General features: G+C 39.9%; 1 protein-coding gene and 1 pseudogene across 2 annotated transcripts in view; one reads left to right on the forward strand and one right to left on the reverse strand.

Moving 5' to 3' along the window:
- Positions 1 to 27261, reverse strand: part of LOC117514370 (cytochrome P450 20A1) — a 57893-nt gene that overhangs the window by 19288 nt on the left and 11344 nt on the right. For both annotated transcript variants that reach the window (XM_034174808.1, XM_034174800.1), the window contains exons 3-11: positions 26939 to 27105; positions 25688 to 25833; positions 24728 to 24895; positions 24348 to 24426; positions 19413 to 19525; positions 19261 to 19315; positions 15836 to 15956; positions 14658 to 14769; positions 10507 to 10571 (exon numbers count right to left, since the gene is read on the reverse strand). In XM_034174808.1, coding sequence (XP_034030699.1) covers positions 10507 to 10571; positions 14658 to 14769; positions 15836 to 15956; positions 19261 to 19315; positions 19413 to 19525; positions 24348 to 24426; positions 24728 to 24895; positions 25688 to 25833; positions 26939 to 27105 — 1026 coding nt within the window. The remainder of the gene's footprint in view (positions 1 to 10506; positions 10572 to 14657; positions 14770 to 15835; positions 15957 to 19260; positions 19316 to 19412; positions 19526 to 24347; positions 24427 to 24727; positions 24896 to 25687; positions 25834 to 26938; positions 27106 to 27261) is intronic.
- Positions 413 to 1702, forward strand: LOC117514384 (annotated as a pseudogene).

The following is a 27261-nucleotide window of genomic DNA, read 5'->3' on the forward strand; positions in this document are numbered from 1 at the left end:
ACATTTGATTTATATTTTAGGTGGCAAAATAGTGAGTTATTGGAAACAAAAAAAATTCAAAGGTAAATACTGCTACATCGTATCAGTTTTATCACCCATATTTATAACACAGTCAGTCCTTTGAGCAAAACATAGTAGAATGAGGTCTGAAAGGTTCATGATGCTTACATCAGGAATGAAGATCCACAAGTTTTCTGACACAACTGAAGCAGGAAATGTTTTGGACAGGCTTAGGACACTAAGCCTCACCTTCACACTAAATTAACAACTGGAACTTGGAGAGGAACGACATCAGAGACTCTAAATATTGAAAGTAAGTTTCACAAAAGCTAAAAATAAAACCAAATGTAAAGAACTTTCTCCATGAAGGAGCTGAAATTAACTGACTGCTGTCTGCTGTTAAAAACAGAAAATGTCTTCAAGGTCAGAGCAGTAGCTCTGCTGTCCAGTCTGCTGTGAGAGCTTCAAAGAACCTGTTCTTCTGTCATGTGGTCACAGCTTCTGTGACCACATGACTGTGTGAAAAGATGGTGGAGAGAGACAGGAAGGAAAGGAGCGAGACTGAAGGTCTACATCAGGATCTGAGTCTGTCTGCAATCTGCACTCAGAGTCTCAAACTCTTCTGTTTGGGCCATAACCAGTCAGTTTGTCTCATCTGACTAGACACAAAAACCCACAATGATCACAAATTCAGACCCATCAAAGAAGCTGCTCAGGAACTGAAAGAGGAGCTTCAAAAATCCTTGAAACCTTTACAGGAGAAACTGGAGCTCTTTAAAGAACTTCAAGGAAACTTTGTCCAAACAAGACAACACATTAAGGTCCAGGCTAAACTCAGGGAGGCAGATTAAGGAGCAGTTTGAGAAGCTTCATCAGTTCCTGAACGATGAAGAGGTCAGGATGACTGTTCTGAAGGAGGAAGAGGAGCAGTAGAGTCAGAAGATGAAGGAAAAGATTGAGGCTCTGAGCAGAGAGATGACAGCTCTTTCAGACACCATCAGAACCACAGAAGAAGAGCTGAGAGCTGAAGACTCCTCACTCCTGCACAACTACAAGACTATAGTCGAAAGAGTCCAGCAGCACCCCCTGCTGGGTGATCCAAAGCTGCACTCAGGAGCTCTGATAAACATGGCCAAACATCTGGGCAACCTGACCTTCAACATCTGTAATAGGATGAAGGAGATGGCCTCTTACACTCCTGTGGTTCTAGATCCAAACTCTGCTCATCCAAAACTGACCTTGTCTGAAGATCTGACCAGTGTGACACGTGGACCAAGGTAGAAACTTCCAAAAATCCCAGAGAGGTTTGACTATTTCTCATCTGTTCTCGGCTCTGAGGGCTTTAACACTGGAACTCACAGCTGGAATGTGGAGGTCAGAGACAACAGAGACTGGTCAGCTGAGTCTAACCAGAGGAAGGGAAAAAACTGTAGGAATGATGGATTGTTGGGTTAATTCAAGGTCAGCATTCTCCTCGTCATGTTCCTCTGCTGTTCTCCAAGTGATGAAGCTCAAGAGGATCAGAATTGATCAAGACTGGAACCAAGGGACACTGTCATTCTCTGATCCAGATTCTAACACACACATACACACATTCATACACACTTTCACTCACAGACTCACAGTTACATGGACACAAGACTTGACATGGCTCCAAGGCATTTGTTGTAGAAGTGTGTATGTGTAGTATAATTTTTTTCAATAAAACAAGCGATGTGCCAAAAACAAACATATTACGAAGAAATGCAAATGTCAAATGATGATTTTTATGTTAACCTAATACAACCCCAATTCCAAGGAAGTTGGGATGTTGTGTAAAATGTAAATAAAAACAGAATACAATAATTTGCAAATCCTCTTCAACGTATATTCAATTGAGTACACCACAAAGATAAGAACCTTTCCTTCTAACAACACTCAATAAGCATTTTGGGAACTGAGGACACTAATGGAAGCTTTGTAAGTGGAATTCTTTTCCATTCTTGCTTGATGTACGACTTCAGTTCTTCAACAGTCCAGGGTCTCCGTTGTCGTATTTTGTGCTTCATAATGCGCCACACATTTTCACTGGGCGACAGGTCTGGACTGCAGGCAGGCCAGTCTAGTACCCGCACTCTTTTATTATGAAGCCATGCTGTTGTAACATGTGCAGAATGTGGCTTGGCATTGTCTTGCTGAAATAAGCAGGGACGTCTCTGAAAAAGATGTTGCATCACAGATGCTGGCTTTTGAGCTTTGCACTGGTAACAATCTGGATGGTCTTTTTCCTCTTTTGTCTGGAGGACACAATGTCCATGATTTCCAAAAACAATTTGAAATGTGGACTCAGACCACAGCACACTTTTCCACTTTGCGTCTGTCCATTTCAAATGAGCTCCTGCCCAGAGAAGGCGGTGGTGTTTCTGGATGTTGTTGATGTATGGCTTTCGCTTTGCATGATAAGAGATTTAACTTGCACGTGCAGATTTAGCGACAAACTGTGTTAACTGCCAATGGTTTTCTGAATAGTTCCTGAGCTCACGCAGTAAGATCCTTTACACAATGATGTTGGTGTTATGTGTCGGACGCAGCTCGGAGAACCGACCAGCGTTTGAAGGACCCAGTATGAAATAAGCAGAGCACGGTACAAAGGCTAACTGAATTTAATACATAACAGTGATAATATAACAACAAAAGGTGCGGCCTGGCGTGGTGCGCTCCCAGCAGCGCTAACGGTCCAGAGCCAGAAGTTATTTCGGACCCAAGGACCCCGCCGACACCCCCCAGGTGGCCGCAACAACCGAGTCTGTGAAAGAAGGAACCATGATGTGAGTCCACACTCTACACACAGAACACTTAAAGGTGTACAAACAGCAAACACTTCCTGGCTTGATTACTGATCAGCTTCCCAACCTGCAGGCATGGAACATCCAGTTCACAAAACTCCACCGCAGTGAAAGCTGATACATGACTAACATACAGCTCAATACAATAAGGTGTGAGGGACACCACATTTACTGACTGTATAACTGTTAGTCACAAAATCTAACGTACGTCAGGAAGTGTGCTGACGAGCGTGAAACCTCACCCCCTCCTCTTTCACAGACTGTGCATCAAACCTGGACGTTCTCAGCATCCGCTGCTGATGAGATGGCTCCCAAGACGACGATCTCACCCGTCTGGTCACAAGGTCGAGTCTCTGGCAAATACACACTGTGCAGTCCAGTCTTAAATGCCAACATGTTCCAATCCATCCAGATGCACCACAGCTGTGAGTCCTGACGAGTCGCAGGTGATCAGGGTGAGGTCCTGACAGCCTCAGCAACACAGCCACTCAGTCCCAAACGCACGCCACCTGGGAGGAAAACCAAAAAACAGAAACAAACCAGCAGCCAGGCCCCCCCAGCCATATAACAGTTGGTTTTTAATGCAGTGCCACCTGAGGGATTGAAGGTCATGGGCATTCGATGTTGGTTTTTGGCCTTGCCGCTTACATGTAGAAAGTTCTCCAGATTCACTGAATCTTCTGATTATATTATGGACTGTAGATGATGGAATTCCTAAATTCCTTGCAATTGAACGTTGAGAAACATTGTTCTTAAACTGTTGGACTATTTTTTCACATAGTTGTTCACAAAGTGGTGATCCTCGCACCATCTTTGCTTGTGAACGGCTGAGCCTTTTGGGGATGCGCCTTTTATACCCAATCATGACTCACATGTTTCCAATTAGGTGTTCTTTGAGCATTCATTATTCATTCATCATTTTTCAGTCTTTTGTTGCACCGTCCCAACTTTTTTGAAATGTGTTGCAGGCATCCATTTCAAAATGAGCAAATATCTGCACAAAAACAACAAAGTCTATCAGTTTCAACATTAAATATCTTGTCTTTGTGGTGTATTCAATTGAATATAGGTTGAAGAGGATTTGCAAATCATTGTATTCTGTTTTTATTTACATTTTACACAACATCCCAACTTCATTGGAATTGGGGTTGTATATTGTGTTGCTTTATAGTTTGATGGGCATCTTGTTCTTTTCTTTTAGCAGATGTATTGCTTTTTTGTGTGTGTGTGTGTGTGTGTGTACATACTTTTCACTCAGTCAATCACTCATCTTTAACCGCTTACTCCAATTAAGGGTCACGGGGGGCTGGAGCCTATCCCAGCAGTCTTGGAATGTGAGTTGGGGTACAGCCTGGACAGGACGCCAGTCTGTCGCAGGGCCACATATAGATAAACAAACACAGTCACACCCACACGCACACCTAAGTTTTGTTTATTTGTTCATCTTCATTATTTATGGAAAGTGGTATGACTAGGGGGCCGTAGTTTAATGACTGCTTGGAATGCATCCAACGTGGGTTACCCAGAAAAGGAAGCATCCAACAGGTGTGTTCTTCATGGCTTAAACAATCCCATGAGCCATTGTGCAATCCCCCCCCCCAAAAAAAGACAAAACAGCTGGTCAATTTTAAAAAGACAAAAACACAATTTTAGGCTCCATATATACAAATGTACACAATTAATATTTGTAACATATAAATAAGAACTGAAAATTAAACTAAACTATGGTAGCTTGCAGATGTCAAGACTGCCAGGCAACAGGACGTAGTGGTGGAGACGGGTGAAGTCTGAAGAGGTTCATGGTACAAAGCCCTTAGAAAGATACAGCCCCTGAACTTTGACACGACCAATATAAATGAGGTGAAAATGGAGAGGGGTCTGACAACGGCATGCTGGGAAACTATGCTGAATGACCTTACTATGCTTCATATGCAAGTGCTAGCATTGTGGAACCCATGATGAATAAAAAAAGGGAAAACTGGAGGAAGAATATGACAAACTCAGCAACTAACACCAGGTGACCTGAGACCCTTCCAAAAGAACGTAACCATTAAATCTATACATATTTCACACAAACGTTTTGCTGGATATCTGCTGGACAGGTAAGACAACACTCACTCATGTCCACTGTGTCAGCTGATAATACAAACATTAGTTACAGGTACAAAGTTTTTTGTTGGTTTGCCAAAATGGAGGGAACAGATGTATTCTTCATAGTTTTAAGTTGGATACTCCAAATTCCCAGCTTCCATCAAATGAATCACGAACTTCAAAATTTTTCATGCATACACACATCATCTGCAAAATTTCATGGAGCAAACTTATTATATACTTGCCATAGAATCCATCCAAATAATTCCTTCATTACCAATAATATCAGGTGTAACTTTGTAGTATACATAGAAATTAAGGTACTTTATTATATCTAGATTTCAAGAGAAATAAAGCTTGTCAATTTTGTGGAATATTGAAAAGAACTACACTTTCAAATGTCACTTAATTTCAGAATGAGTTATTTGAGAAATACATAACAGCTCATATAGATGCAACAACTTTTCTTCATGTCTTACAAAGGAAGTTCAACAAAAACCTTAATGTCATTCTTTTGATTGTAATCATGTTCAAAGTCAAGCTTTAAGTATTAAAAATGATTTTCATGTCCCACCAGTTGTAGCTCTTTGATAAATATAATTATATGGCTACGGCACTACGCGTATTCTGATTGGCTGATTTCCAGTCTGATATTTTCTGGTATAAGACCGTTACTGTATCAGATTTGTTACAAACCAGAAAGCTAAAAAAAGAAAAACCAAGTCGGACATGAACATACTCCATAAATATCTAAACAGCATCAGAAAAAACAATCGATTTCTATTTACTCACGAGATGGAGGACTAGGGCGATCCGCTCATTCGCTGGCTGTTGTCAGAGCGCCGCCATCTTGGCTAGCGTCTGACAACCAGACATAAATAGAAATCAATGTGGACATGATGAATGTTTTCAAGAGACTTTCACCATGAATCTGCTTTTTCCGTGCTGTTACTGTGCTATTTGTTCAAACTCAGTCCCACATTTGTACAGCCAATATTTGTTAAAACAAATACAGAAGAGGATCAGACTATTTATATAATAGACTTGAATGATTTGTTAGTCCCAGTCCAGATAGAAAATAATACCATCAGTTTGTCAAACACACTATGTCTGCCATGACACCAGATACTAGTCTGATCCTTAATTAATTTCATTATGAAGTTAAAGATGGGAAATAATCAGGGATCAAAGTAAGAGCTTCGTCCCTCGCATCATATCAAAGATATTAATATTAAAGACTGCTCTTAACCCACCTGCTGCGCTGCTTTTACGCAGTGCTTCTCTGCGAAAACATCAATTAATATAAATAAAATGAAACAGCCACGTCAGCCAGGGTGAAATTAAGATTATGCAATCATTTATGCAATCAGACCAAGTTGAAAGATATCTGCACTACACTGTTTACACAGAGTATATCACAGAGAAATTAATCTCATTCATGTATATTCTTATATTAGTAAAATATACATATCAGGGTTGACTGGCAGAGCAGGCTGGACACAAATGCAAGACGCAGGTTCACAGCTCAGTAGAGTTAAAAACGTTTACTGGGTTTGTTTGCTGGAATACAGAAAGGCAGTCCAAGAAGAGCAACAGTAACAAAAACATCAGGCTTAGGCGTAGTCAAGGTACACAGGCAGGTAGTCAAAAACACAATGAGGCAAAGAGAGCAAGGCAAAAAATACAAGGAACTGAGCTGGAAGGAAGGCACAAGGCTCATAGATCTGGTGAGGGACAAGAGCAAACTGTGAGGCTTATATAGCACCCAGGTGATGAGCTGCAAATCAAGAACAGGTGTGAGGTGAAACTTCCAGAACTAGGGTGTGGCCAGACAGAGAGGAATGCCCACCACCAAGCACCAAGAGAGAGAGACAAGAAAGAGCAGGACAGCAAAAAAAAAACAAGCAGAAAGACAAAGCAAGAGACAGATAACAAATACAAACAAAATAAGAATAGAACAGAACATATACTCAAAAAAGTCCAAATCCTGACAATACAATGTCAAAGCGACTGTTATGTGACCCACCAAATTGAGAGAAAAAGCATTTCCATTCTATAAATTTGCTCTTACAGAATATCTCTGGATGGAAAACCTGATGTGAACAAAAAACCCAAGGCTAATTAAAAAGGGATAAATTGAGACTTATGAAAGTGAGACTCCTAACTGAATCACTAAACGAATGGTGCAGTACTTATCACGACAAAGCAGGCAGTAAAACTGAAGTCACTACTTGTCAGAATCAGTGATGCCGGTAACGTGTTACTTAGTAACTCTAATCTGACCACTTTTTTTCGTAACGAGTAATCTAAAGCGTTAATCTTTCCAAATCAGTAATCAGATTAAAGTTACTTCTCCAAGTCACTGTGCATTATTATTATTTTTGCATTGTGGGTCGATAGCAGCATTAAACTTGGTCCGTGGGCAGGAGGTCGGGTTCGACTGAACTGCCCACTTTAAGCGAGCTGTGAGCTTTTCATCTGCGGTTTTCTACAGCAGCTACGACTCGTCCTCACCTCTTAAAGCACGACGACACCAGCACACCTACACTGAGCTTAAAGACATTTTTATGCTTTTTTCCTCCTTTATTTAGAATTCTGAGCTGAGCCACTCCGTATCTGCTGCTAAAAACAGCTGATCCTCTGCGACACGTCAACAATTAACACTATTTTCTACTCAAATGCACCTAAATTCTCTTTCTGAGGACCACATGATGTGAAAACGTAATAAAACTGTCTTACCTGTAAATCTGGTCATGTTTTCTGCATAAATAAATGTTATCCATTCTTTGTGCTCAAACGCCACAGCAGGGGCGAATCCAGATGGAATGGGGGCATGGGGCAGGGATGTGCCCCCCCACAACACCCCTAGATTAAAGGTCCAGTTTTGAAGCCTTTTTACTACAACTACTAATACTACTTATAATAATAATAATTTCAACAAGGAAAATGTTTAGAGAGAATTTAAATGTTAGAAAAATGTTAAAAAGAATTTAATAATTACATTTATAAACAATGTAGGTTAAAAATTGCAAGTTTTACTGTTACAGTGCTGTCAACAGTTAAATATGAGGTCAAGAAAGAGGTCTTTATTTTACTTTTTATAAAACAAGTATTTATTTTCATTGAAGCCAAGAAAGGGTGGCTATAAAGTGAGTTTTGGCAAAACAGGTATCAGTGTCATGTTGAGGTGGCAGAGGGTTGTTGTTGGCAGCTGGGGAAAGTAACTAAAAAAGTAACTAATAATCTAACTTAGTTTCTTTTACAAGTGAGTAATCAGTAAAGTAACTAAGTTACTTTTTCAAGGAGTAATCAGAAATCAGTACTGTAATTGGATTAATTTTTCAAAGTAACTGTGGCAACACTGGTCAGAATACAGATAGACTCAAAAAATAAATAATTTTCTAACCTTTATTAAGCATTTTTAGTCATTTATATTACATATAGTACACACTTATGAACGCTCACTCCACAATTTAATTTTTATTTACTTAACCAGCTGATACTCCTTCCTCAGCTTGTTGCAGCACCTGAGCGCTGCACAAAACAGCATTTTCAGATCACTTTAACCCAAGTTTAAGTCAGCAAATAATCTATTTCTATTTATTCTAATGCCTGATGATGCACAGTAATGCTAAGCAAGATGGCGGCTGCTGGCAACAGCTCACAGGCTGCATCCACCATGTAGCAGATTAAATAGAAATGAATGGGAAAAACACAAAGATTGAAAGTTTACCAGCTAACGACCGGACCATCTGTTACCAAGTTCTTCATGGAGGTGTAGCCAACAGGTCTGACTATGAGCTCAACACCATCAGCAGCTTTCATATTCGGGCGACATTGTAAGTTCACGCGTTTACATATATAATAGCCATATAATAAACTAATTAGTAATGCAAGAACCACTTGGTACACATAGTGCGATGTAACACTTCTCTGATACGCCCTTGTAGTCTTGAAGGACTAACTAAACTCCCTCCACCGACAACAGTTGAAAATACTGAACTGCAAAATAACATTAAATTACAAGCATGGACAAGGGACAATACCTTGTAAATACAGAAAAGATCAACTTGTACATGTCCTCTGTAATAATAATTAAATCTCTTTCTGCCTCCACATAACTGTGAGATGGCATTTTCACAGATGGAGAATAATCACAGCAAAGCACAGGATCCACCTGACAGACACCTTGAGGACTTGTGTGAGACTCAGTGTTTCTAACTAATGATTCTTATTTCAGAACATTAACCTATATGTTGCAAGCATAACCATCCTACTGACTGTGGAAGACTGTGGGCTGATATTCTCTTTCTTTTGCTGTTACATATTTTTCTATGCACAGCTTCACACTGTGCACTGAAAAATATGTATGTTTCAGCAGTGACATTAATATATCTAGATCTTCAGCCTTTGAGGTTGAAAGACACCTCAGAAGAACTATGGAATCATGAGGGCCCTTGACCGAGATGTCTGGTGATGACAGTTCCAAGAATTTTGGGTCCTGGTGCTTCCTGTCTTACTGTATGTTTGTGAAACTTGAACACTATGGGATTTGATCTGATTTGGAATAAAGAAGGTGGCATGACAGACTGCCAGACAAGGAAAAAGTTACTTAATTTTTGAGAAGAAAATTGGTTAAAAATCAATGTCAAAATATGGCCAAATGCTAAAATTGTTAAGGGATATTTAGAATACCTATTCTGAGGAACTGCTTAAACATACCTCCATTAAAAACTAATGTGAAGTCATCAATCTGACATGGGTAATGCTGAAAGGTCAATGTCAATGTCATAGGTGTTTAATTCCATTTAACTCTCACAGTTAACAGTTTGGAGCTAATATGGCTTAAACATTATGGAAGAGTCATGTGGTTCAATTTGGGGCAGAAATGATCAAATATCAAAACCACACAGAACCATATGTGTGGTAAACCTGAAATGCAAAGAAATTAATTACACAACCCAGAGCCAACAATAAGGTGTGGGTGTTGCTTCTTCTAGTTCAGGGGTGGCCAAGTTCCGTCCTTGAGAGCCACCTTCCTGACACTCTTAGCTGTCTCCCTTCTCCAACACACCTGAATCCAATGAAAGGCTCATTAAAAGTCTGCTAACAAGTCTTGCACTGGATTCAGGTGTGTTGGAGCAGGGAGACAACTAAGAGCGTCAGGAAGGTGGCTCTCAAGGACCGAACTTGGCCACCCCTGTTCTAGTTCATATTTGAAAATCAGTTTCCAATGATTTTTTTTTCTGCAGATGATTGAAGTCATTGCATTTCTCACATTTCAGGTAAAAATATAGCAGTAAAAACAATACAAAAAAAAAAAAAACATTCTTCAGCTTTTCTTACCCTGTGCAAATTTTTATTCTTGAAAGGTCAACTGTTTATTAGCATTAAACATTTCTGGTGACCCTCTGCTTTAGGGATTATAATACAGTCCTACCAATTAATTTAACCCTGCTAATGGACTCATGATTTGAATTGCAAAGCATCTGTTCCACAGGATGCTTCCCACTAATTTCTCACAAGCCATTTTTTTTCAAACTGTGTTGAATGAATAATAAAGACAATATCAAGTGTAAGAAAAATGAACCTGTATGGTGTGCTCCAGGTGTCTGAATCCTGCAGGATCACTCCCAAGGCATAGATCACCAAGGTCTGAAATATGAAAAGGATCAAGCTTTACCATTTAACTTTGCAGTAGCAACAGAAAACATGAGCAATATGAAAGCAAGGATAAAAGATCACTGTATCAAATTTCATGGTAAAATATTATGGCAAATATCTCGTATATTTACAGTACGGTAAATAGCTGAACAGGACAATTTTGTCATTTTGTCTTTGTACACCACTACAATGAAGGTGACTTGAAACAATCAAGATGTGCTTATAGTGCACATTTTTAGTCATAACATTTTGGACATATAGCATGTTTCTTTGTGTGTGTGATCCAGCATGTAGTTGTCCCATTGTTGAGGACACCAGTGGCTGGGGAAGGCCAAGGGGATGTCCATGTTCCACCTGACTGTGGCAGAACGATATTTACTTTGGAGAGATCAGCATGGACTGGCTGTCTGCCTGGGTAGTTGCCATCCAGGACTCAAGGTCATGCAGTAGTGTGGTGGATGTGGTGATGCACAGCACTAATCCATACTCCAATTTCTTAACTGACTTCTGTGCCAATCCAACATATAGTCCTATAACTAGTGATGCAACAGACAAATGGTGGACTTTGCCGTTTCTCTGAACACAGCTACATAAGCCTATATCTCCTTCATAGTTGTTGGGGGTTTCTTGGTGGCTTCCCTTACTAGTCTTTCTTGTCACTACGTTTTTGAGTAAAATTCCACATGGATTTACCATCCAGCTCCGTACTGATGGGATTTCTTAATGACTGAGGTCAGTGAAGATCCAAGACATATTCAGACTTGGAAGTCATAAGGAGACATAAAGAGAGCTGCAAAAGTGATGACTTTTATTAACACTCATATCTAGTTTGTTAAATTATTTACGGGCTCTGAAATTGGAGAGACTGTGTCATAACTGTAATTACTAAATAACTGAACAGTTATACTCCAAGCACATCTTGATTTCAACTACACTGCGGTGATATACAACCCCTGGCAAAAATGATGGAATCACCGGCCTCGGTGGATGTTCATTCTGTTGTTTAATTTTGTAGAAAAAAAGCAGATCACAGACATGACACAAAACTAAAGTCATTTCAAATGGCAACTTTCTGGCTTTAAGAAACACTATAAGAAATCAAGAAAAAAAGATTGTGGCAGTCAGTAACGGTTACTTTTTTAGACCAAGCAGAGGAAAAAAATATGGACTCTCTCAATTCTGAGGAATAAATTATGGAATCACCCTGTAAATTTTCATCCCCAAAACTAACACCTGCATCAAATCACTGCTTGTTAGTCTGCATCTAAAAGGAGTGATCACACCTTGGAGAGCTGTTGCACCAAGTGGACTGACATGATTCATGGCTCCAACACAAGAGATGTCAGTTGAAACAAAGGAGAGGATTATCAAACTCTTAAAAGAGGGTAAATCATCACGCAATGTTGCAAAAGATGTTGGTTGTTCACAGACAGCTGTGTCTAAACTCTGGACCAAATACAAACAACATGGGAAGGTTGTTAAAGGCAAACATACTGGTAGACCAAGGAAGACATCAAAGCGTCAAGACAGAAAACTTAAAGCAATATGTCTCAAAAATCGAAAATGCACAACAAAACAAATGAGGAACGAATGGGAGGAAACTGGAGTCAACGTCTGTGACCGAACTGTAAGAAACCGCCTAAAGGAAATGGGATTTACATACAGAAAAGCTAAACGAAAGCCATCATTAACACCTAAACAGAAAAAACAAGGTTACAATGGGCTAATGAAAAGCAATCGTGGACTGTGGATGACTGGATGAAAGTCATATTCAGTGATGAATCTCGAATCTGCATTGGGCAAGGTGATGATGCTGGAACTTTTGTTTGGTGCCGTTCCAATGAGATTTATAAAGATGACTGCTTGAAGACAACATGTAAATTTCCACAGTCATTGATGATATGGGGCTGCATGTCATGTAAGGGCACTGGGGAGATGGCTGTCATTACATCATCAATAAATGCACAAGTTTACGTTGATATTTTGGACACTTTTCTGATGTTTAAGGATGATGAAATCATTTTTCAAGAAGATAATGCATCTTGCCATAGAGCAAAAACTGTGAAAACATTCCTTGCAAAAAGACACATAGGGTCAATTTCATGACATAGGGTTAATGTCAACGAGCAGATGTGATTTGATGCAGGTGTTAGTTTTGGGGATGGAAATTTACAGGGTGATTCCATAATTTATTCCTCAGAATTGAGTGAGTCCATATTTTTTTCCTCTGCTTGGTCTAAAAAAGTAACCGTTACTGACTGCCACAATCTTTTTTTCTTGATTTCTTATAGTGTTTCTTAAAGCCAGAAAGTTGCCATTTGAAATGACTTTAGTTTTGTGTCATGTCTGTGATCTGCTTTTTTTCTACAAAATTAAACAACAGAATGAACATCCACCGAGGCCGGTGATTCCATCATTTTTGCCAGGGGTTGTATTGAAGCAAATTACAACTAACATGTCACTGTCCAAATATATTGACCTGATTCTATATCATATTCATTGTTATTTAACAGCTGAGTGGATCCTTGTCATCTGGTTGGTGGTTGTATGTCATGTGACATGGATCATTCATACCACTTGCCATTGTGTTTGATTTACCGTGCAATAGCTCTTTTTGCACACCCACCCACCACGCATGTTTAGCTAAACATGGCGTAGTTTGTTTTGCTGATGGACGATGATTTGAACGAGGTAATTGACAGTGCTAATTCTTTTAACACACAAAACAAAACCACTACGCTGTAAGCCGTCTGTAGTCATGAAGAGCTGTTAGGATGAAAAGCTGGAAAAATTTCTTATGCAACTGAGCATACGGCAGTCACGAAGTCAGTTCATAGCATCACAGACTACATCGTAATATTTGTTTTTGAAATTTCTGACTACTTTTGCAAGCTGACTGAGAACAATTCTGGACTCCTATTTAAAGTTTGTGTTGGACTCTTGATGTCAAAGCACCAGTGACGCACACCAAAATGTAAATTCCTTTTCTGTTGTTTATAAATTAATAAAATATCAAATGACAAGGATCTAATTTAATTAATATAAAACAAATAGTGAATCATTTTTTATTCATTCAATGGAACAAATATTTCCTTCGGTGACAGATGGAACATTCCATCTTTCACCTCATGAAATAGTCATACCACCAAACTCATAAACAATTATTTGTACACTGTGGTTCATTGGTCAGTGCAAAAATTTAGTTGATGCGTGTGTCATGAGGTTGAAGAAGTAAGATCGATATAGGTAGGCCCTGAGGCCCATTGGTGCCAGTGGTTGTCCCGGAATCTGTAGTGTGACACCGATGACTCCTGCACACTGGACGCTCGTCAACTGCAGGTTACTTCCCCAGCCACAGCCGGTGACTGAGACATTGCAGATGAAGTGTCAAACCCAGGTCTACATATGAGAAAAACTGTGGTCTTGATGGAAAGTTAATTTGAGTGGGAACAGTGTTATTCTATTTGGAGCACAGCTGCTGCACTACAGAAATGGTTTCATTTATAGACATTAACAATGAGGTCTAAACTGATATATTGACATTTATGACTATCACACCACATACACAACTAGAAAGGGCCTTGGGACCACATATTCCTCCTCCAAGGCCTCAAAGTCCCCTTTTAGTTTAATTTAAACCTACAGAGTGGCACTCAGAGCAAAGGCACAGTGCACCTGATCTGTGGATGACATCAGCCAACCAACTGATCTTGATGACTGATCTTTGATCGTGATTACTGATCTTTGATCTTGACAGCTCAGCTTGGACACTGATTGCTGAACTTTTAACATGAATCCGAGTCTGACCCTGACATTGGAAAGTATTTGTAAATGCTGCTCTTTGATCACAATTGCTGACCTGTAATCACAATCACTGATTGTGGTCTGGTTCAAGTGAGAAGCACAGACAGACACAAACTGAGACATGTGAGTATTTATTCAGTTGAGATGATAAACAAACATGCGCTGCTGAGGGCTTTTCATTTCCCTGTCTTTGGCAAAATCTCTTAACTGCTATAAAAATTTGTGCTGCCGACCAGAAACAGAGAAACAAAAAGACAGCAAGAAACCACCTACCTCTTTTGGGATGAGATGATGGTCGACTTTCCCCTCCACTTCCTGCAGCCGAGCAGCAATGGGGGTTAGTTTAGCAGTCCTGACAGTCTCATTGAGGACTTGCTGGCAATATCTTTCCAAGAACAGAAATGTGATTGTACAAAAGTTAGAAAACACTTGGCTGTATCTGATTATGGAACAACTCCTCTACATTCCCACATGTATAGCATTTATCAACAACAGGAGAAATGTTCCCCCTCACATAATGCATCAGGAATATTTGTTATGACTTAAACCACGATTTGTGTGTAGCACTTATGACATGGCCTTTAAAACAACAGTGTGTTGGATTTATTGCCATCTAGTGGTGAAGCTGCAGATTGCATTATGTCATTGCCAGGCATGATTTTGCTTTCCTTCACATTTTCACTTCTTTGGCAACAGGGATTCGTGCTCCCTTGCCTTCTCTTGTGATAAGCAATATCTATTATCCTCCGGTTAATAAAAATGAGGGTTGTTAAAGTTATCAGCTTGCACTAGCAACCAGGGGGCAGTGTAAAGGGCAGCAACCACTGATTCCTCTTGTTTTTCTCCAGTCTTCCAGCCCCACTGCAAAAAGTGAAAAATGGAGTGTGTTGCTTTTGGGCTACTTAATAACTTATCTGGTTAAATATAGGTTAAATCAAATCAAAATTGTGTCAACATGGCGGTGCAACATGGCCTCCATGAGGCGGCTCACTCCCACGCAAATATGAATGGCTCATTCTCAGTTTATGAAAACACTTCGATTATACACTGATGAACAGTTTGTTATGAATGTTATATTCTATTTATGCTAATAAACGCCCACAAACCCTATACACTGTAACTTTAACAGTCAAAAACACCCACCTAGAAATAGTTGCACCTTTCATGTTTACAGTTAAATTCCAAAACACTGATGGTGGGATCCAGTGTATCAAAGAAAATTTTGGTTATGACCAGGATGCAGATGTGGATCCCCCCCCCCATCCCACTTTCTTTAAAAGTGAGATGGGCATCTCCAAGATCTCCAAGTGCTGTTGTAATTTTGTAAAAACGGCTGCCCACAGGGACAACAGGCATCAGCAACATCATTGAGTTTTAATCAAATCTGGATCTGAGTTTGGTTTGAGATATCAACTGATATTTCACATTCTGTAGTTAGGTCAACAGCTTACCTCAACTGAGGGATCTTATCCAGAGAAACTGGTTCAGAACCCAAAATATCCACCAGCTCCTTGTACAACTTGTCCTGCACTTCTTCTGAGGTGGACAAGAAGTGAATGGCCCAGATACACACTGTCAAACCACCACAATTTACATTTAAGCATCAAGTATTTGCATTTTTAATTGTAGGACAGTTTAGCAGTACAAACACTTGTGGACATTGTGATTGTTGCAAGACAGGACTATGTGGTTCAGTCTAGCAAAGACTGGTACACAGATCCATGGGACCTGTCAAGGTCAGGGCCTGTATCCACAAAGCAGCCTAAGGCTAAAAATAGCTCCAAGTGACATTATTATAAGAAAAATCTTAGCATTCCTCGACTTCTTATTTATATCACCTCAAACCTCCACATTTCAGGCTCTATTGATCCAGGACGTCGTGAGAGAACAGAGAAGTTTCAGAAGAAGTCGGTTTCAGCATTTTATCCGGATATTCCACTGTTAAAGGAGATTTTTTTAATGAAAGACGTGCGGACGGGTCCGCGCGTCGGGACGCAGCCGGCGCGGTGCGGCGGCACAGGAAAAACACCTCCGTGTTGATAACCATTTGTAAAATCCAGGCGGCTTTTGATGGCTTTCAGTGGAGTGAGTATATGAGAAATTAACAGCTGGACATGTTCCAACTTGCCCTTAAGGCTTCCAACGGAGGTGTTTTTCCTGTGGCGGAGCGTCGCAGCGGCTGCGAGCCGACGCTGCAATCCGTCCGCACGTCTTTCATTAAAAAAAATCTCCTTTAACAGTGGAATATCCAGATAAAATGCTGAAACCGACTGAAATGTGGAGGTTTTCAGCTTGAAACAGGCTGACGACGGCGCCTGAGAGCGCTGCGCGACGTCTCGCACCGTGGGAAGTCCTTAAAGCGACAGTATCACCTCAAAATCTCTCATCAGCCGTTAAAATTTTCACCAAAAACCAGCTTAATTTTTCGACCCGTGTCCACTTCGATGTGCCTCACTGGTTTAGAAAAAATTTTGATCAAACAAAGCGCCAGTCTCTCAACAACTTCTCAGACAAAGGAATTCCGACGAGGGGCTGGACGACTCCTCCCACAAGAAGCGCTCACAGGCGAATGACGTCACCGACAGGCGTGGAAAAACTCACGCATGCGCACGAGGGTTCAAGCATGTCTGACGTAAAAACATATGAATGAAATCCATATAGTTTTTGAAAAAAATAAAAAGGACCTATATTTTATTGACAGACCTCATATTTTCCATATGTAGGAGGACAGTGAGTCAGTAACACGCTACCCGCTTAATCTACGTAATTATTTTATGTTAAGTTACTGGCTAAATGTATTTATAAATTGTTTAAGTTCTTGTTATCATAAACACACTGTTAATATTATCATTATATCAGGTCTGGTTCCACAGAAAGGCTGGACACAAATGCATGACTCGACAACAGAGCTCTGTGAGTAAAAGCAGTTTACTGAAGCAGTAAATGGGATCCGGTACACAAAAAGGCAGTCCAACAAGAGCAGAAGTACATGGAACATCAGGCTTAGGCATGGTCGATAATACAGGCAGGTGGTCAAAATACACGAGAGGCAAGTAGGTCAGGAATACACAAAAACAGAGCTTGAGAGAAGGCACAAGGTGCATCAATCTGGCGAGGGAGCAGGGCAAAATGAGGAGCTTAAGTACACCCAGGTAATGAGGTGCAGAATGAGAGCAAGTGTGCATGGAACGTACCAGAATGAGAGTGTGGCCAGAGAGAGAGGGAAATGTCCACCACCAAGCGACAGGAAAGACAGACAAGAGGGACAGGAAAACCCCAGCAAGAGAAGCAACCAAACAATACAAAATCAACCAAAACATGAAAATAAAAGAAGACAAAACCTCACATCCTGACACATTATTATTATTGGTATTATTAATATTGTTATTTTCTTTTATTATTACTTCTATTTTGTAATTTGATTCTTAAATGGACCACAATGGAAATAAGTGTTTTCACTTTCTTGTGTCATGCATGTATTTTTAACCTATTTACAATTAGATTTTGTACTCACAATGAACGTACTAAATAAACTCACTCGCGCAGACATGCTTTTAATATATAGATATTTGACATGTGAATGACATACATTCAAACATTTTCAAGCTGTGTAGCAATTCATTTAATTTTTCTGGGTTTCATCATCATAACTGTCATGATCAGCCCTGTTCCAGGCCTTGATCCCTTTTTTGCCCCTTTCTTTGCAGCATCTTCTGTTCCCGCTTTGATTTATTAGTGGTTTATTTTCATCATGTGTTTCTGCTATGTTCTATTTTGCTTTGTCACTTTGTTTCTTTGCTACTTTTATACTTTAGCCATTGTCCAGTTTTGTTCTTGTTTTGTTCAGCCAGTTTGTTTCCATTGTTTACCATTTGTTTATTTTGTCCTCATTTGTTATATTATCTGTTGTGCTTTGGTGTCAGTTTTCATTAGTCTTTTATTTTTGGTTTGTTTTACCACTCTGTTTTCTTAGTCAGTCCAGCTTAGGTTTATCTTTGTCTTCTTTCAGTTCTCATGTTCATGCCTGGTTTGTCATTGTATTGTATTCTGCCCAATGATTCCCATTGTAGCTCGGTTCTGCTTTTGCCATTTGTTTCCACTCTGCACCTCCCATCAAGTCTTCTCATCTCATGCCCAGTTATTTATGTTACTTCACTTCACTACACCAGCTCACTGCCAGATTGCTGTCTTAGCACACTTTCCAGCGCCCATTACAGTCCTGTTTTTTTGTCTTGCCGTGTTTTGGAACCTTGCTCTGTTACCTTGACCATGCCTTTTGCCTTATCCCGGATGTCTGGTATTGCTCGTGCCTCTGAACCCTGCTCATTTGTGACTACGTCTCAGCCTGATCCTTTTTGTACCTCTGCCATGCTGACTGACCACATGTGTACTGAACCTTTGCCTGAAATAAAGACCACGTTTTCTCTTACACCTAAGTCTGGGAGTCTGTATTGCGGGTCCAACCGCTCCTGGTGACGGGCTCCCGCCCGTCCTGACAATAACAAAGTTGTCCTCACAATTACACATCTTAATGCAGTTCAGGTTATATGATTGGTTGATTTCACTGTCCATTCATGACTAGGAGGGCGAAGCACACTTGTTTTTTATTTCTCCTCCCCTTTCCGTGACAATCAATCACAGCTCTTAAAGGACTGCATCAAACACAGCAATGGGGGTCAACCCCGCCTCCTCACAAAGATAGGAGTTTCTGTCCCCTCCTTGCACAGACTCTCAGACACCTCCTGGCTCGCTCCTAGACTAAGATTCATTGCCAGGAAATTTTAGGCTAAGTTAGGAGCTCTTTGAGAGGACTTTGAGTTGTTTTGCGGATACGGACCTGATGTTTTCAGTCACAGTGAGGAGATGGATTACTTACAGTTAGCAGTAATAACACATCCAGCCAAAGTGAAAACCATACAGTCCTCCATGACCTGAAAGAAACAAGAACACACAGTGCGTTGAAAGGATTGCAACCCGAATGAGCAAGAATGCTCATGCTTCCAGTGTGTGTGACTAGCTAGAGTCCACCTGTCGTTCTGTGAAGCTGGACTGGATCAGAGAATCCACAAACACCGTCTGCTTCCTCTGGGCCTTCCTCCCCCTCACCAATGACAGCAGCACAGATTCCATTTCTGACAGAGCTGAACATCAAAAAAGGCATCTATGAAGGGTCGAACTATGGATGTCTCGATCAGTTTGTTCATCTGTTCATCTGCAAAGAAGGAGAAGAGCGAGGAAAGCCACCTCACTTTCCTCACTCTTCTTCTTGCACAGTCACTCAGTTTTTAAGAACTATCTACTCCATACAGATTTACCATAGAGTCCCACACTGCTTGTATTTCTTTGTAATTGATGTAAATAAAGTCCAATATATATTCAGTGACTTGGAAATGTTCATTTATCCATCCCCTGACTTCACTGAAGAAAACTGGCAATAAAACTGATTATTTACAGGTATTATATATCAAAACCTTCCATTACTTATGCAACCCATCATCTTGGCTTTTATATTTTTAATTAATTTATATCAAGTTGTAGAGATTTACTTTCAGTTTGAGTTTAAGGAAGATAATTATTTATTTTTATGTTTTTGTATTTGAAATGGCACTAACATTTTTATAGATTCTTGCAATTGAGAAGCTATTTAATGTCCCATAAAGAATGGTTACTTCTTAATAAACAACCTACAGATTTGGAAATGCTATTCATTAATACACTCAAGCATAAACAATATGATAAAATGATATCAAATTTATACAAATGTTTACAAAGAAGTATGTCAGAGAATTCTTTAGAGATAAAAGAAAAGTGGGAATTGGAAATGAATGTAATAATTGAAGATCAAGAATGGGAACAAATTTGTGAAGGTGGACACAAACTGACAAATAGCCCAACATGGAAAGAGTTTTCATGGAAAATAAATACTCGACATTTTAAGACACCTGCTATCACTTCCAAATTTGATAAATCAAAAACAAACCTATGCTGGAGAAACTGTGGACAAATTGGAGATCATACTCACATTTTCTGGGACTGTCCAAAACTTAAAATATTTTGGGAGGGAATCAAGGAATTCATTTCAAATATTCTACAAACCTATACTGACTGGAATCCCCTTGTTTTTGTTTTTGGATTACTCCCGGGGAACTTCTATCTAAAGAAAAACTGTATCTTTTCAAGATAATGATACTGGTGGCTAAGAAAATGATAACTGTATTTTGGTATAAACCGGATCCACCTACAACAAATCACTGGAAAGATAGGATTTTGGATGTTTACAAAATGGAGAAAATAACAGCAAGATTGAATCTCACTATGGACCTATTTAGAAAGAGATGGAAGCCACTGATAACATACTATGACTGGATATAAATACAGATTGTGAGGTGGAGAAGAGCAGAGGAAGAAGGAAGACGGAAAGAAGGAGGAAAGGGGAAGAAGAAGGTAAGAGGAAAGAGGAAAAAGGAGAGGGGAAAAGGAAAGAAAAAGGGAGAAGGAGGGACGAGGAGGAGGGAGAAGGGAAGGAGGAAGGAAAAAAAGGAAGGGGAGGAGAGAAGGAAAGAAAGGGGAGAGAGGGAGAAGAAGAAAAAAGGAGATAAAGGTGGTTATCACGGGCTAAGGGCTCTAATGGAGAATACTTGGAGGTATATACACTCAACAAAAATATAAACGCAACACTTTTGGTTTTGCTCCCATTTTGTATGAGATGAACTCAAAGATCTAAAACTTTTTCCACATACACAATATCTCCATTTCCCTCAAATATTGTTCACAAACCAGTCTAAATCTGTGATAGTGAGCACTTCTCCTTTGCTGAGAAAATCCATCCCACCTCACAGGTGTGCCATATCAAGATGCTGATTAGACACCATGATTAGTGCACAGGTGTGCCTTAGACTGCCCACAATAAAAGGCCACTCTGAAAGGTGCAGTTTTGTTTTATTGGGGGGGGGATACCAGTCAGTATCTGGTGTGACCACCATTTGCCTCATGCAGTGCAACACATCTCCTTCGCATAGAGTTGATCAGGTTGTCAATTGTGGCCTGTGGAATGTTAGTCCACTCCTCTTCAATGGCTGTGCGAAGTTGCTGGATATTGGCAGGAACTGGTACACGCTGTCGTATACGCCAGACCAGAGCATCCCAAACATGCTCAATGGGTGACATGTCTGGTGAGTATGCCGGCCATGCAAGAATTGGGACATTTTCAGCTTCCAAGAATTGTGTACAGATCCTTGCAACATGGGGCCGTGCATTATCCTGCTGCAACATGAGGTGATGTTCTTGGATGTATGGCACAACAATGGGCCTCAGGATCTCGTCACGGTATCTCTGTGCATTCAAAATGCCATCAATAAAATGCACCTGTGTTCTTCGTCCATAACAGACGCCTGCCCATACCATAACCCCACCGCCACCATGGGCCACTCGATCCACAACACTGACATCAGAAAACCGCTCACCCACACGACGCCACACACGCTGTCTGCCATCTGCCCTGAACAGTGTGAACCGGGATTCATCCGTGAAGAGAACACCTCTCCAACGTGCCAAACGCCAGTGAATGTGAGCATTTGCCCACTCAAGTCGGTTACGACGACGAACTGGAGTCAGGTCGAGACCCCGATGAGGACGACGAGCATGCAGATGAGCTTCCCTGAGACGGTTTCTGACAGTTTGTGCAGAAATTCTTTAGTTATGCAAACTGATTGTTTCAGCAGCTGTCCGAGCGGCTGGTCTCAGACGATCTTGGAGGTGAACATGCTGGATGTGGAGGTCCTGGGCTGGTGTGGTTACACGTGGTCTGGGGCTGTGAGGCTGGTTGGATGTACTGCCAAATTCTCTGAAACGCCTTTGGAGACGGCTTATGGTAGAGAAATGAACATTCAATACACAAGCAATAGCTCTGGTTGACATTCCTGCTGTCAGCATGCAAATTGCACGCTCCCTCAAATCTTGCGACATCTGTGGCATTGTGCTGTGTGATAAAACTGCACCTTTCACAGTGGTCTTTTATTGTGGGCAGTCTAAGGCACACCTGTGCACTAATCATGGTGTCTAATCAGCATCTTGATATGGCACACAGATTTAGACTGGTTTGTGAACAATATTTGAGGGAAATGGTGATATTGTGTATGTGGAAAAAGTTTTAGATCTTTGAGTTCATCTCATACAAAATGGGAGCAAAACCAAAAGTGTTGCATTTATATTTTTGTTGAGTATATATTCCTATTCTATAAACACTATATATTTGATGCCAAAAAAAAAACCAATTTGAAATGTACAAATTTGCCAAGTTTTCTCTGTTCTGATCTTTGTTCTGGTTTTTTTTGTGTGTGTGTTCTGTGTTAACCATCATACAAATGTAACACTATAAGAGCTGGTATTTAAGACTAATTTATTGTAACATTATACGTTGTAAAGCTTTAAAACTAAGTTGAATAATAAACTTTCGTTCAAAAAAAGAAATGGCACTAAATTAAAATATGTGACATACCAAGTGTTCGAATACTTCTGGAGGGCACTGTGTGAGTATGTGTGTGTGTATATATATATATATATATATATATATATATATATATATATATATATATATATATAAAGTTTAAGCAAGCAAGCATGAACTTTATATATTTTTTTATATATACTTTTTATACTTTGCTTGAGCTGCTGCCCCAGCGACCCGACTCCGGATAAAGCGGAAGAAAATGGATGGATGGATGGATGGATATATAAAGTTTGGGCACCCCTGATGATTTCCATGATTTTCCTTTATAAATCATTGACTGTTTGCATTAGAAATTTCACTTAAATATATCACATAGCAAACACACTGATATTTGAGAAGTGAAATGAAGTTTTAGGGACTACGCCAAAGCTGCACAATTTTCCAGCGTACTCCATACGCATCATAACACAATTGTATGCAAGCCCGGTATGAAAGGGGCTATAGTTAAATGTGTGCTAAGACAGAAGAGAAGGCAGAAGAAAACAACATGGGTTAGAAACCACAGATAAAGCTACGTAGTATTTACACCCAGTTTTATGTACAGTTCCTTCATTTTCAGAAATCTTAACTATGGACTAAATAAATACCCCCTCCACCTTGTCGGCGGACTGGACACCTGCATGGACTCTCGTCAATTGTTGTTGTGTTATGTTCTGTATTGTAAACCTTTTTGGTAGAATGGCCTAAGCAGTGGGTCACCCCTTTGTGTCTGGTCTGCTTGAGGTTTCTTCCTCAATATCATCAGAGGGAGTTTTTACTTACCACTGTCGCCCATGTGCTTGCTCTAGGGGTTGGTAAGGTTAGACCTTTCTTGTGTGAAGTGCCTTGAGGTAGCTTTGTTTTGATTTGGCACTATATAAACTAAATAAATTGAACTGAATTAACACAAATCATCACTTTTAGAGCTGATTTTCAGGGAATGATGGATATATTTCCAAATCATTGGACATGTCTTGGACATCATTTACATCAATCATAAGGAGAGCCAAACAGTAATGTAGGGTTAAACTGTATGGGGTAGACAGCCTGCAAAAACTGAGTAACCATGCTTGCGAGGGAAGCCACCAAAACACCCCTGACCACTCTGAGGAAGTTTCTGTGGCTGGGATTCAAGAAACAGGGGATAGTGCAATTTTTGCCTGTTGCATTACCAGTTAGAACTTCATGGTGGGACAGAGAATGATTTTCATACAAGGAAACAGATCAAATCTAGGCTCAAGTCTCCCATGTGCTTTCTGGTGAACTGAAATTTCATGCCTGCTTTTTTAGAAAATCCTTTCTGTACTGCTCCACCATCAAGCTATGTAAATGGTAATGCAACAGAAAAATCCTGCAGTATCCCCATCCCCAGATGCACATGAATCTGACTTCAAAAGTAAAAAAAAAATGTTAATTTTTGATTTTGTTAAAGCTTTCTATGCTATGAAATCCCATGATACAAGTACTGCACTTACCCTTTTCATAACGTGCTTTTCTGCTGGGGCTTTTCTCTAAGGAGCCATCCAAGTAGCCTTTCCCAATCTCGGACCAGATCTGGTGAATAACAATGTGAAGAAAGCGTAATCAATGAAGCCATTAAGTTTTAGTTTTAGAAATGCTGACCAAATTCCTGGTGTGACTGGTATCTTTAAGTATTTTGTTTTTCAAATCTAATGCTTCTATTTCATATTTAATCATCATAAAAGAAGAAGTAGACAGAGCCAGAAAAAAAGCAGTCCTACATTAAGTTGGTGTGAGAAAGGCAACAATCAATCAATCAACTCCTTTGCTATAATGGCTTTCTATAATATAAAATTTCAAGTGTTTCTGTTTTTTCCCCCCCACACAGCCTCACCGCATCGTGGTTCTTGCGGAAGTGGATAACCTCAGCATCATCTCTGAAGTGATCGCCCAGACCCAGCTGGGTGACGGTCTTCATGGCAAGGCCCAGCAGGTGGGCGCACAACGGGGCGTGCTGGTCCTTTGGATAGGATCTCCACTTTGCCACCAGCTCTTCCACCAACTAAGCAAAAGAAGACAGTACATTTGGGAAAGTTTTGTAATTTTTTATCCATCATGATCACTAAGCCATGAATTGCAATTGTAAATTTAATGTAAAAAAATGTAAACCCTAAAATCATACATTTGTTCCTGTTGGAGTTTATACACTAATCTACCAAGCAAAAATCCACACATTGTGTGAAAGCAACAAGCAGATGAGATGAAAGGGGCAGGAGGTCAAACCAGGGTAAATGCATCAAATAGATTACTAAACTTTATTTTCCATGTGTATTTTTCTTTCTTTAATGCTTTCTGTACTGTTAATAACCTGTATATTGAATGGAAGCTACTGTTTCTGGAGTCTATCCCAGCAATGTAATATATAATGTGTAGTAATGTGTAATATGCATTGTAATATGGAATATGTACAGTGTATAATATAATATGATGTAATCTAATATCATATCATAATATATGCTATAATATGGACTGAGTATATCCGCAAGGTCCAACTTTTCCCGGCAAACAATGACTAGCAATGCTCAAGTACCATGCTAGCTTGTAGTTGAAAGTGCAAAAAAGCATGTTATCCATCCAAACAAATTTATTGCTTTGTCTGTCCAACAATCCAAAAGATAACACCATTCAATTAATGATTAAAAGCTAAAACACCAATTCCTCACATTTGGAAAAAATAAAAAATACAATACTGACAATGTTTGCTTGATAAATATGTGAAATAATTAATTATCAAAATGCTTAATGTTTTTTAAACATTCTTTATTGTTTCAGTGCTATATGACAGCAAACAAACCTTCAGCACAAGTGTGAAGTTGTTCTTCAGTGTGCTGTTGATGGCGCTCTCATACACCTTCTTCCTTATCACAGTGTCCCCGGCCCCGCTTGTCATCCCAGACTGGTAACCAAGCAACGACTTCAACACTGTCTCAAAAGAGTCAGCTGAGAAAAGCAAAGACAAAAGGATTTTTCTTTTTGGTTTAAAATACACCACCGCAATGTCATGAAAGAGAAACTGAGGTTGACTAAGGCCTAATCCATGCTCAACATTAAACATGGACATAGCCAGAGACTTCTGTTGTCTTGTGGATATACTGCTTAACATCTGGGAATCCAACCATGGTCTACATGTTGGTCAATTAACTTATATCTTCTGAACTGCTGATAGAACATGTCAAAAATAACGGTGAAAAATAACTTGAATTTGTTCATGTGATGTGCTCATTCAAACACTGTTTAATATAATTTGGGTGTAACAGTAAATTTTCTGAATTAACAACAGCACAGCACACAGTACAAAATATGCCTCTGACTTGGGTGTGTTGCATATGACCCCAAAAAGTGGGTCCTAATGGTGAACATGGCAGGGACATAACCTCACTGTTTACAACACACTTTTGTGATGGTTTATTCAAATTCATGACATCGGTTGTAGGAAATGTTTGAGCCACGGTATGAACTCAACACCAACAGATGGTCAAAATAAAAACACAAGACACCCGGTCTTATGGCAGGATGTGACAAATAGATATCTACAAAATCAGAAGCCCTCAGACCAACAACAAAGCATTTTACAGTGTTTGTGATAAAATATCGTATCAAATGATTACTGAAACAAAAAGACAACATAAGAAGAAACCAACAATGGTCACAGTCTGGGACAGGCTGCATATCTGTGAATTTTTGATGTCTGTTTACATGCATATGCTGCTTGAAAATGCTGACAGATATTTTAATCATTTCTCTACACAGTGTATGTAGGTGATGGTTATTTACAGCAAGTTTTAAATTTTCAGTTCAACAGCAGAATCACCACTTTGCATGAAATGGGATTTTATACCAGAAACTGGAATTGTTCTGACAGTACTAAGAGCCAATTTCCACCATAATATGAGGTCCTGTCTGAAGCCCTGTACGTGAGCTTGATCCTCTCCGTCTAATGTTCCAACATGCTCACAGTGTGTTTGAGTGTCAGGAGAATGCCCCCTTTTCTTAATGTCTGTTCTGCTCTTTGTTTCTTGTGTCAGCAGCATGCTCGTGCACTTACTAGTGTGGTTGGGGTTGACATGCTGCTGTAGCTGGTGCACGGAGCCGAGGCTGACCACTGGCCTGCCTCCAAACCAGAACGACACCACAGACCCAAAGTCCTCGTGCAGACTGACTAGAAAGTCATGCAGGTTGCCTCGGCTGACAATGTCCTGCAGGTTTCCATCCCTGAGAGAGCAGAAAACCGTAAAGAATCAAATGGTCTGAGCTACTTTAAAGGTGCTCAGTCACAATATGTGTATTTTCTGCTGCTATTAGTTCATTATGCCTTAATACAAAAGTTCACCAGTGTAGCCATCACAATTCACGTGTTTTACATACTAG

Source organism: Thalassophryne amazonica, chromosome 1 (genome assembly GCF_902500255.1).
Source record: "Thalassophryne amazonica chromosome 1, fThaAma1.1, whole genome shotgun sequence".
Classification (NCBI taxonomy): domain Eukaryota; kingdom Metazoa; phylum Chordata; class Actinopteri; order Batrachoidiformes; family Batrachoididae; genus Thalassophryne; species Thalassophryne amazonica.